The following is a 12,403-nucleotide window of genomic DNA, read 5'->3' as shown; positions in this document are numbered from 1 at the left end:
TAGGTTCATATAATGTGAATTCTTGTTTTAGGTACAAAAATTATGTCTTCTTGATGAGTTGACTCCTTTATCTGTATGCAATATTTATCTTTATTCCTGGGTATATTTCTTGCTCTAATTCCTAGTTTGTGCTTGCTAAGATCTTAATAGATCATACATATTCATTTAAGAATGATGGAGATTAATTCAAGAGGCCATGATGTAGGAAGGCAAGCATTGTTGGCTGCCCTGCCAAGATTTGGATCTTACCACATGCTAACGGAAGAAATGCATTCGGTGTGCATACTTTCATACACTATAAAAGCCTATACAAAATATTGTAGATTTAGAAATCATGCTTGTTTATTACAACAGCACTTTGCAGAAAAACATCAGCATCAATAGTGTTAAGTTAGTGAAGAGTGAAGCAATTAGTTCAGAGAAATCTAAATTCATAAATCACCTTATGGGAGCCCCCACACTGTAACCCCATTTTCCCATGGTCTGAGACATGGAAAAAAAAACAAACTTTCATTGAGCAAAACCACTGAGATTTTTATAATTTATCTCTAACAGTGGCTGAAGTTTAATAAATCTATTTTTAAAGAGAAAAAAAATCAATTGGAATTCCCTAAAGGGAGCTAGATAATGGCGACTTGTCAAATACTACTCTGTACAGTATTTTAATCTGTTAGTGGGATGGAGTGGTGAGTGGAGTAAAAAAATAATCTAACTCAGATCTATAAATTGATAATTTTAATAAGCATCTAGCCTTTTTAAAATCTTGTAGCTATGACCAACCCGTAAGGTTACGATGGGAAAAGACCATGTAAAGTTATGCAAAGAATTTAACAAGAGACACATGAATGTCAGGGAAAGTAGGATTACAACTGATTTTAACAGATAAATGCTGAGAGTCAATCTTTAGTCATATCAGTCAATAAATTAAAACTACATGAAAAATTGAAACATGTAATTTTAAGATGTTAAATCAATAGGTTATTTTTAAACTATCAATTGTTAGTCAGTAATAATGAATGAAAGTAAATATGACTCTCAGACTGAATATTAGAGACTATTAAAACACAAGTAAAAGTAGATCCTCTTGTTTTTCCCCTTTAACTACCAGTGCTTTTGGTCTCTTTATGATGTCACCTCTCAACATCACTAATTTGAATTTAAAGTGCTTAGGCCCTGGCAAGTCACAGGTGGGGAAAATGTCTGTACCAAGATTGTAAGTCCTTTTTTTAAATTGTATGTTTTAAAATAAGTGAAATGTTCTGTTTAACTTTACACTTATTCTATTGTAGTTTAAGAGATGTTTGTTACATTATTATTATGCCATTGATAATCAAGCAACATTATAGGTTACTTTGATCCAAGACTTAACTAGTTTATTCATGTCAGTAAATTACAGACATGATTTAGATACATCTTTTTCAATGTGGTTCTTCATTTTTTTTATAAATTGTATTTTGGAACATAAAATTTTTAAATAATTCATGGTTCTCATTCAGGCAACTATCATAAATGACTCCTTAGGGATCATTTGGAAATTTATGGGGATTAAAAAAAAATTACAGTGACCTAAAAGTGCTACTGACCTTTAGAAGGCATGGGTCAGGGGTACCAAACCTTTACTAATAAGTGGGGCAGCCCAAAGAAAACCAACTAAATCCAAATTGTATCCCCCTTGAGAAACATTGAGCATATATAAGTAGTTTGCAATAAAAAGAAGATAATCTAGAATGGGAAGTTTGATGATAGTTATTTCCTGATGCTTCATTTATTTTGTGTTAAAATAAGACAGGGGGAAGAAAAAAAACTGTGAAGACATGAAATAAAGGAAAAGGCATAAATTAAAATATAAAGGAAAGTGTTACTGGGTTTTCTTTGGACAGTATGGTTAATGTGAAGATGAAACACAAATCTTGAATATGTAAATACAAATAAACAAACCAGGCTTCCCCTAGGCACTGGTGCCTACTTCATTATAACATAAAAAACATAGTTCAGTAAAAGGTTTGAATGTATTTGTCATGATTACATTCAAGGCTGAGTGAATTGTTGATTATTACCCAGAATTAACTACTGTTTACTTTAAAATGTTTAAGTACAATATGCCCTGGCCAGTTTGGCTCAGCATTTAGAGCATCGGCCTATGGACTGCAGAGTCCCGGGTTCAGTTCCCGCTGAGGGCATGTACCTTGGTTGCAGTTTGTCCCCGGCCCCAGTTGGGGTTGTGTGGGTGGCAACCAGTCGAGGTGTTTCTCTCACATCAAAGTTTCTCTCTCTCTCTTCCCCCCTCTCTCCCTCCTGCTCTATCTGAAGATAAATGCAAAAATTGTCCTCGGGTGAGGATTAAAAATAAATAAATAAATAAAATGTTTAAGCACAATAAAATATTGCTGGCATTACTGTTATCATGAGCATTGCATGGCTTTCAAAGAACTCCACCATAATGCTTAAAAATTATTTTGCGTTTTATGACTATTCATGTTTTTTTCTGGTGTAAACCCCAAATTCTCATGCTATTGTAGAAGGACAGTATGGTTAAATTCTTAATCAATTGGCCTGATTTTTAGCTAATGAAACACACACAAAATCCTTAATAAAAATTCATATTTTCTTGGGTTCAACTGGCAACTTCCAATCACTTAACTGAAAGGATGAGATGCAGAAAATAATTTTCTACCATGTCTTTCCTCTGATTTCTTCTAACAATGACAGGACCTTAAGTTTAGTCTTATATGCCTTGGTAACAAACCTGTAGTTGACAAAGAACATTATCTTCTTTGAGCTCGGTTTTCCCCACCACTATTCCACTTTAATATCTTCATGCATCCAAATCTCAACAACCCAACTCAAGAGTTTGACCTCTTCTTGCCTTTGCCTCTAACTCAGGTTGTATCAGTCAACTCAATCCTTCCATTCCTAATATTGAATAGTAGGTCTAAGACTTCTGAAGCAAGTGAGAGAGGTTTTCATAAAGATTTTACATCAGATGTAGAGAAAAACTTTTTAAACTTCCAGTGTTAGCTTCCAGATCTCATATCCACTATACATTTATTTTTTTCTCCCTTGAATTGCATTGATAAGAACCTGTCTTACTATCTTGGCCTAGCGATTCACCTTCATATAGAAGGTTTATCAACCTTGGTGCTGTTGACATTTTGGGGAGGATAATTCTTTATTGGCATTGAGAACCAGGGGGGTGCAAGTTGTTCTGCACACTGTAAGATGTTTAGCAGCATCCCTGGTCTCTACCAACTAGATGCCAGTATCAGCATGCAAGTGGGCTAGTTTCCAGTCAATCTGCTCTTCCTTTCTCCCACAAATGGCTTTTAAGTTACCAGAAATAATCTTGTCTGTTCTAAAATCTCATCAATATTAAATCATATAGTATACGTTTTTATGTCTTTGATATGTTCTTTCAGTATATATTTTTTTTGTTTCATCCATATTATGACATTTGCATATATCAGTAATTCATTCCTTTAGATTGTTGGGAAGTATTTCATTACATAGATATACCACAGTTTATGCATTCTCCTATTGATGGATATCTGAGTTACTTTAGTTTGGGGTTATTATGAATAAAGCTGCTACATATATTTTGTCTAATTCTTTTTGTAGACCTCTCTCAGGTCAACTATGAGTAGAAATGCTAGATCATACATAGAATATGTGTAATTTGAACTTTATTTTAAAAATATCAAATGGTATTTCAAAGTGGTTGTGCCATTTTTATACCCACAACCTATGCTGAACATTTCAGATATTCTACAAAGTTGCTGGCTTTTGGTGTCACTTATCTTTCATTTTATCTGCTCTTATGGGTATAAAGGGGATCTTCTAATCAGGATATATTTTTCCCTGAGAAAAAAGTTTTAGTTTTCTTAGACAGGCCTTGTATATATTTCAATAAACTTATCTCTAAATATCTTGATGTTATTGCAAATTAAATTTAAGAAAACAATACATTTTTTTCTAGTTATAGAGATATTATTTATATAACTAGCCCTGGTATAATTTTATTGCATTCACATATGAGCTTTAAATAATATCTGTAGATGTCACTGGATAGTCTATTTACTCAATCAGATCTTTTGTGAATAAACACAATTTTACTTCTTTCCCAATCTTGATGCTTTTATTACCTTATGGAACAAAATAGGTTCTGGATTACAATGCTGAATAGCAGATCAAGCAATCTCACCTTGTTTCTGATTTATACAGGAAAAACAGTCAATAGTCCACCATTACATTTGATTTTAATAGTAAGTATTATCTGAATGCATTTCATTCATTTGAGGAAGATGTCTTCTACTCCCAGTTTTCAATTATGACTGAATGTTACTTTTCATTTCAAAAATTCTTCTACATATTTAATATGATCAGACAAGTTCTTATTCATTTTGTTATTTAGAATGAATACATTGGTTGGGGTATATATGTTAAACCAACCTTACATTCCAGAGTAAAATTCAATGGTCATGATGTATTAGCCATTTTATATACTATTCAGTAAGATTAGTTAATAAATTGTTAAGGAATTTTTGTCTTTGTTAATGCAGTGTACTAGTTAATAATATTCATTTCTGGTAATGCATTTGAGAGGTTTTGGAGTCAGGGTTATTTACATTGGTCTCAAAAAATGAATTAAAATATCTTTCTCCTTTCTCTTGTTTCTGAAAAACTTGTGTACATTATTTTTCCTAATTTTTTTTAAACTTAATTTATAAGTAAAATTGGTCTGGGTTTGTACTTCTTTTTCTGGGAAGGTTTCTGATAATGAATTAAATTTATTTAATAATTATAGACTTATTCACATTTTCTTTATTTCATCATGTGCCCATTTTGGTAAATAAACTGAGTTTTACATGGAGCTCACCTATTTAAGTTGTTGGATTTATTGCCATAGGTTGTAAATGATAATCCTCACTATTCTTTAAAATCTATATAATTATAAAATCTGCATCAACCCTAATATTTGTAATTTGTGTTTCTTCTTTTCTTTCATCAGTTTTTCTGGGATGTAACCAATTTTAATAATCTTTAAAGAAACAAAACTCAAATTCTGGAGTTCCAAATTTGCTTTAATTTTGTTTTCTCTTCTATTGATTTTGACTTATAGCTTTATAATTTCCTCCCTTTAACTTTAGTTTGATATTTTCTTAACTTTAAAACAGAGGTTTAAATATCGATTTTAAACTTTTTTTCTAATATAAGGAATTAAAGCTATAAATTCTACTATATGAGCTGTACCTAGTATAACATAATCTTCAATATAGTTGTTTATTTTGGTTTCTGTTTGACCACAGGTTATTTAGAAGGATCTCTTTACTTTTCAAATATATGTGTTGTTACATGCCACTGAGTTGGCTCAGACTCCTGAAGACTTTTTGAATGAGTGACATCCACAGTGTTCTGTCTTCAACAATGTGCTGCTCAGCTCCTGAACACTCATTCCTGTGGCTTCTCTTATGGAGTCAATCGATCTCATGTTTGGTTTTCCACTTTTCCTGTTGCCTTCTTTTATTCCTAGCATTACTTCCTTTTCCAAAGAACCTTGCCTTCTCATGATGTGCCTGGAGTAAGACAGTTTCAGTTTTGGCATTTTTGCCTCCTGCAATGTTTCAAGCTTTATTTGCTCTAGGACTCACTGGATTGTCTTTCTAGCAATCCAAGGTATCTGTAAGAACTTTCTGCCAACACCATATTTTAAATGAATCAATTTTTCTTCTATCAGCCTTCTTTACTGTCTAATTGCTGTGTATTTTCTACATATTTTTGTTACTGATTTCTAATTCAATTGTTTGGTGATCAAAGAAAATGATCTAGAGATTATACAAAGAATTAATGGGCAATGGCTATATAATATTATTTTAAAATCTCAAATTTAATAATATTGTTTCATAAACCTGAAATATTTCCCTCTTTCGGAGCATTTAGAATGGAGAAATTCATAACTGTGGTTTAACTCTAACATTTCTTTAGCAGCATATAATTATACATGGGTTAGATTCAAACCTAGAGGTTCAAATATAGAGTGGGAAGTAGTTTTAATGCATGTGCTCAGATAAAAAAAAAACAAAACAAACCAGATAATTAGTCAACACTTAATAAATTTTATTAAATTATTTCATTTAAAATGTTTAAAAAGTAATGTTTTAAAATATTCCAGGTTTTATGCTGGTGACTACTGCTTTAATGTAGTTAGCTTTAATGTAGTTATCAAGACACTTTTTAAAAATGTACTTTATTATTAATATTTAACGTCAAAATAAGTAAAACACTGGGTAAGCATATGTATTTGTTTTTGTGTAAGATCATAATCATTCATGACCAATAATAACTCTATTTCTGTAATATAATGGAAATATATAGAATGATATTTCTCTAATTAATCATAATATTTGCCTCTATTACAAATATGTAAAAATTAGACTATAAATATCCTCTTTTGGAGACAAACATGCTCATTTAGTACTAAAATAAATAGAAATTTATCAATGGAAAATACTTTGCAACATAATTTTCTATCTCAGGTTTTCTTAGAAAACAATAATTAAAATCCAGGTCAATACCGTGGGTACATACTGCTTCATAAACACACACATACACACACACACACACACACACACACACACGCATTGAAATGGATTTAGTTAAGTTCTGAAAATATTTCAGATCTGATTTTATTTAAGCATAGTGTTTCCAAAGTGCTCTCTGAATTAAAATTCAATTGCATGGAATTTTGGTGCATGAGATAGAGAACTGAATTCAATCATGGTTTCACAGTTTTTAAAATGTGTGTATTTTAGATATGGAAAGTTGATAAGGGTTTTTTTCTTATACTTTATTCCTGTTGTTTTAGTTTGCTTGAAGTTTGTTCTAAAAACAAACATATTCTCATCTCTGTTTATCTAGGATCAAGTAATCTTACATAATAATAGAGATCTGAGAATGCAAAGTACATATGTCTCCATGGTGGTGGCAAGTGCTTAGGTGTAATAATGATCATTAAATACAGTAATTTTTGTACAAATTAATTAAAATATTTTCCTCTTTCTCTAATAGCCAAAAAATAAACTTTGGGGCACAGGATAATTATATTCCAGGTAAGAACGATTTCAATATATATTTTTAAAAACATGTATGATTGCCCTGGCCGGTTTGGCTCAGCAGTTAGAGTGTCGGCCCGCAGACCAGAGAGCCCCGAGTTCATTCATGCTAAGGGCAAGCACCTCGGATGCAGTTTGTCTCCGGACCCTGGCTGGGGTCATGTGGGTGGCAACTACTCGATCTGTCTCTCTCACATTGATGTTTCTCTCTCTCTTCCTCTCCCCTCCTCCCACTCTATCTGAAGATAAATGCAAAAATGTACTTGGGTGAGGATTAAAAAAAAGTATGATTAATTTTAGGCATACGTGATTATCCTCCATTCAAGGTGATAAAGCAATTGCTATCATGAGATATTATTAAAAGTCAACTTTTTATATTCCAAGGCACCCTTTCCAAGGTCTCACTGAACACCTTAAAGGTATTTTGTTCTAAATCCAAAGATTAAGCAAAAAAAGTGGACAGATTTACATGTTAGAAATCATTCAATCAGATAAAGATAGTGTAGAAATTGGATAAGCAAATTCTCAGCCATGAGAATTAGAAATTTCTACCACATTCCTGATAGATTGTGTCAGGGTTAAAATTGACCAAAAAATTCATTACTTAACAAGGCCAGTCAGCTTTATGTTGAAAGACTTCATACATCAAATAATTTTTCACTTGCATAATGATCTTAAATGTGCCTTTCATGCTGTATATTTCTCATTAATCCTTCTCTGTCTTTAAGAGATTCACAGGACAAGTCTATTTTCACTTACACATAACATTACTGCACACATGCAAATACAGTGATGATATGTCTCTCACTTGCCACATTGGTAACCAAAGTGTCTTTAACTACTCTATTATAGTTTGTAGGTAATTTTTACCCTCCCAATCAGAATTCTGTAGGTAGTCTTTGCCAATTTCTTTGTTGATATGCCACCTATAACAATGCAGTTCTTGGGTATATAACATTTACTTTTGTTACTTGGAAAATGGTTACTAACTAAGGAGATATAAAGCTGTGAGTTTCAACCTTTTCCATCTCATGGCACACATAAGCTAATTACTAAAATTCTGCAGCATATCGAAAATATATTTTTTGCTGATCTCACAAAAAAATAGGTATAATTTTGATTCATTCACACTGAACAGCTATAGTTGTGTTGGCTGTTGTCATTTTTTTTATTTGACAATCTAAGTAAGAAGAGGTCAGTGGCCCTGACCATATAGTCAGGTACTGCATGTTTTAAGATTTCTTGTGGCACACCAGTTGAAAATTAATGATATAAGGATTTAGCATTTAGATTTAATTACATATTTATTGAGAATTTTATAACACTAATTATAATTACTGCACTAATTACTTTGAAGGCTACAGAAGTAGTTACCATATTTTCTGTCCTCAGTAGAATTTTATTCTAACCAAAAGAGTATAAAGCCATCTAGACTGGATTAGATACAAAGTCTAAAATGAAGCAGTAAAATTGTTTCTTTCCATTTATCTTACAGACTGTATCAGTTTCATAGTCAATACTTTATGTAGTTTTATGTAAAAGTGAGAAAAATAGAAAATTTGATTTTTATTTTCTCATATTAATAGCAGAAAATTTCAAACATTACCGAATAAATGAAGACATGATTTTAATTATTTGTTTCTTCATTTACATAAAATATAATCCCTTATTAGTTTTGGTGAAATGCTCTTTGAAGTATATGTTTAATGTTTTCTTATTTTAGTCAGTGAATTAAGCAAAAAATCATGGAATCAGCAACACTTTGCCCTGGCATTTCCCAAACCACCGCGGCCAGGAAGAAAACAAAGATCAAGACCCTCCCAATTACGAGATAATACAGTTCTTGTGAGTATTAAAAAGATCATATAATTTTACTAGTAATCAATTATGAAATCATGTATAGTTATATGTCTTATAGATCATCACCGACTAATGAGATTTTTGTGATGATGGAAATATTTTATATCTTTGCATTCTTATGTGTCTATTGAACATTTCAAATGAGGTTAGTGCAACTGAAGAACTAAATTTTACATTTCAATTCAATTCAACTCACAAGTGGCTTTTAAAGGTCATTAAACAGTACAGTAAAAGGTAATTCAAATTCTACTACTCAGAGAAAGTAGATATATTTTATTTGCATTTCTCTGTATAAAAATTTCCCCCTTATTTCATATTGTTCAGTAAACCTACATTCTGGAAAATATGTATCCAAAAGGACAGAAATCTGTAGATCCTAACATTACAGTTAGTATGAAAATTTGAAAAATATTCCCCAGCTGGAAAAATCCCCTCTTTAGAATTATTATACTCTGATGAAGTTTCAATGCTTACTCATTTCCTGTAATAGAATTCAAGATTCTGAATTTTGAAAGATAATATTTCCCAAGGTTTCTGGAGTCATCATAGGATATAAAAATGTTGAGAGAAAAGCTTTTTACAAGATAAATATATCATCAACTCTTATTTACTTTAGGAAATGTATCCCATCTGTAGTGATCCAGGTTTCTTCTGTCCCCTCATGTTTCTTTTCTTTCTTTATTCAATTTATTTTTCCATTGTTTGTTAACATTCCTTCCAATATTTGCTATTTTTGCAATTAAGTTTTTACAAATATTTGGTTGCAAGTTGAAAACAAAATGAACCATTCTGCCCAAATTAATGTACACAATGTTACAGCTTTCATTGTTGTAGTTTCCCATCTGATGATACTCAGTATATATTTTGCCATACAGGAGGCATTTCAGGCTTTTACATTTAACCACAGTTAACACTGTAAATTGCAGAGATCTTGTATAACAATAGAGACCAGGATCTGCCTGAATATAAAACTATTAATACCAGAAAATAATTAGTTTTTTAATTAGCCTAGAAATGGAGGCTAGGCAAGATATTTCAAGAATCTCAAACACAGAGACAAAGAACAAACAAGCTCTCTCTTGCTTGTAAAGCGAGGTTCTGATATGTCATTAGTAAGTGAATGTCTGTACCAATTTTAACATATAGTCTTGCAGAAGTTATAAAGATACTCTAAATTAAAATTAGATCCCAAATGGGACATGATTATTCATTAGTTCAACAAAGGAATAAAATTTAAAAAGCAAAATAAACTATAAAATCTACACTTTATTTGATATTTATTAAAATCTAAAATCTTTTCATGGTTGAAGTTAAATGTATTTGGTATCTGGTAATAAAGGTTGTGTATCTCATACAAGTTATTTATCATTATTCTAAACAATATTTCAGAAATATGATGAAAACAAAATAAAGGGAAGTTCTAAACGACCATTATGGATGCACCGTTCTTTAATGCAAATTTCTGAAAGTCCATCTGTTTATTTAGCGGCCAGGAGAAAGCCAACAAATGTAGAGAAACCTTTATCTACAGCGATAGGTAAAACAGTTAAAGAAAGCAAAGATCAATTTGATTCAGAAACAGAATCCACCATTTCACTGGAATCAAAATCAATTAAGAAAGATTCAAAAATAAAAACAAAAGACAGAGCAAAATCAGTTGACAAAAAAGATGAGAAAGGCTTAAAGAAGGACAAGGAGTTGGGTACAGAATCAGAAGAAGAAAAGGGAGACACAAAGAAAGATGCAAAAATAAGCAAGAAAAGTTTAAAGAAGGGCAAGGGATCAGGTACAGAATCAGAAGACGAAAAGGAAGACAAAAAGAAAGATAAGAAAGGTTCAAAGAAGGGCAAGGAGTCAGGTACAGAATCAGAAGAGGAAAAGGGAGACAAAAAGAAAGATAAGAAAGGTTCAAAGAAGGGCAAGGGGTCAGGTACAGAATCAGAAGAGGAAAAGGGAGACAAAAAGAAAGATAAGAAAGGTTCAAAGAAGGACAAGGACAAAGGGGCAGCTGCAGAATCCGAAGAGGAAAAGGGAGACACAAAGAAAGATGAGAAAAAAGATAAGAAAGGTTCAAAGAAGGACAAGGACAAAGGGGCAGCTGCAGAATCTGAAGAGGAAAAGGGAGACACAAAGAAAGATAAAAAAAAAGATAAGAAAGGTTCAAAGAAGGACAAGGACAAAGGGGCAGCTGCAGAATCTGAAGAGGAAAAGGGAGACACAAAGAAAGATCAGAAAAAAGATAAGAAGGGATTAAAGAAGGACAAGGACAAAGGGGCAGCTGCAGAAACAGAAGAGGAAACGGGAGACACAAAGAAAGATAAAAAAAAAGATAAGAAAGGTTCAAAGGACAAAGGAGCAGCTGCAGAATCAGAGGAAGAAAAAGGAGAAACAAAGAAAAGTTCCCCAAAAGACAAAGGCTCAAAGGACAAGGAGTTAGCTGCAGAATCTGGAGACAAAAAAAAGGATGCAAAGAAGGATAAGGAAGGAAAAAAGAAACCCAATGAAAAAGGTGATGAATCAAAGGACAAGAAAGACGCCAAGAAAGATGCTAAGAAATCTCCCAAGTCAGACACTGACCTAGAATCTGCTGATGCAAAGAAAGATGCAAAGAAAGATGCAAAGAAGGATAAAAAGAAAGGCAAGTAGGCCTTAGATAATAATTCAAAAGCATATTTGCTGAAAGTTTTATTCGTCTGAATCTGAATTTATGACTGAAAAGGGAGGTTCAAATAATTAATAAAATACTTTTAAAAATGGGTAAAGAACAATACAAAGAAAGACTTACAAAATCTTCATAAAAATATAAGAAAGATGTTAAGAAAAAAATAATAGATGATTCACTGAAGGACTTGAAGGATGTATATGCTAAATTTGGAGATATGAAGGATTAAAGGAAAGATCCCTAGAAAGATTCAAATAATATACCAGTAAGGATGTAGAAGTTAATGATAGTGAATCAACGAATATGCAAAAGAAAAAAATCAATGAAGGCTTTGATACAATTCAAGAAAGAAAATGTCGAATCCATAGATTCAAACAACAGATTTAAATGAAGAACCATAGGGGTCAAGGGAGGAATCAAACAAATTTCAGAAAGTCTACTTTTAAATAAAAACATATACCATTAAAGGTAGCATTCTTCAAAAAAAAGAAGAAGAAAAAAATATTATTACTTTCTTCTGAAACTATATCACCATCCCTGAAGTGAAAATAGCTACAACCAGGTTCATGGATGCTGAATGTTCCGATTCCAAGACAAGTTAAACACATTTGGTAAGTTAGTTTTATTTTATTTTAAGCTACATTGGGTTAAACAATTGAACTAATTTATAGGTTTTAATTGACACCATTTTTATTAATTAATTTATTTTTGTTACAGATGGTTCTCCTTTTTCCCCAATGACACCCTCTTCCGGATCCCGCCCCACCCCTGCAGC

At 32.0% G+C, this 12,403-nt stretch overlaps 1 protein-coding gene across 1 annotated transcript; it reads left to right on the top strand.

Annotated features, from left to right (window-relative positions):
- Positions 1-1,196: 1,196 nt before the first annotated feature.
- CYLC2 (cylicin 2) lies at positions 1,197-11,612 on the top strand. Its single transcript, XM_036261748.1, has 5 exons — positions 1,197-1,213; positions 7,063-7,103; positions 8,830-8,951; positions 10,356-10,668; positions 10,759-11,612. Exons 1-5 carry the CDS (start codon positions 1,197-1,199, stop codon positions 11,610-11,612), a joined length of 1,347 nt encoding a protein of 448 aa, XP_036117641.1.
- The last annotated feature ends 791 nt before the right edge of the window (positions 11,613-12,403 follow it).

Source organism: Molossus molossus, unplaced genomic scaffold, assembly GCF_014108415.1.
Source record: "Molossus molossus isolate mMolMol1 unplaced genomic scaffold, mMolMol1.p scaffold_m16_p_14, whole genome shotgun sequence".
In the NCBI taxonomy this organism is placed as follows: domain Eukaryota; kingdom Metazoa; phylum Chordata; class Mammalia; order Chiroptera; family Molossidae; genus Molossus; species Molossus molossus.
The sequence above is the reverse complement of the archived record's forward strand: the minus strand, read 5'-3'. Positions and strand labels throughout refer to the sequence as shown.

Coding starts and splice junctions, on each gene's coding strand:
- CYLC2 (XM_036261748.1), top strand. Junction 7,104..8,829: donor ACAGGATAATTATATTCCAG/GTAAGAACGATT, acceptor TTCTTATTTTAG/TCAGTGAATTAAGCAAAAAA. Junction 8,952..10,355: donor TACGAGATAATACAGTTCTT/GTGAGTATTAAA, acceptor ACAATATTTCAG/AAATATGATGAAAACAAAAT.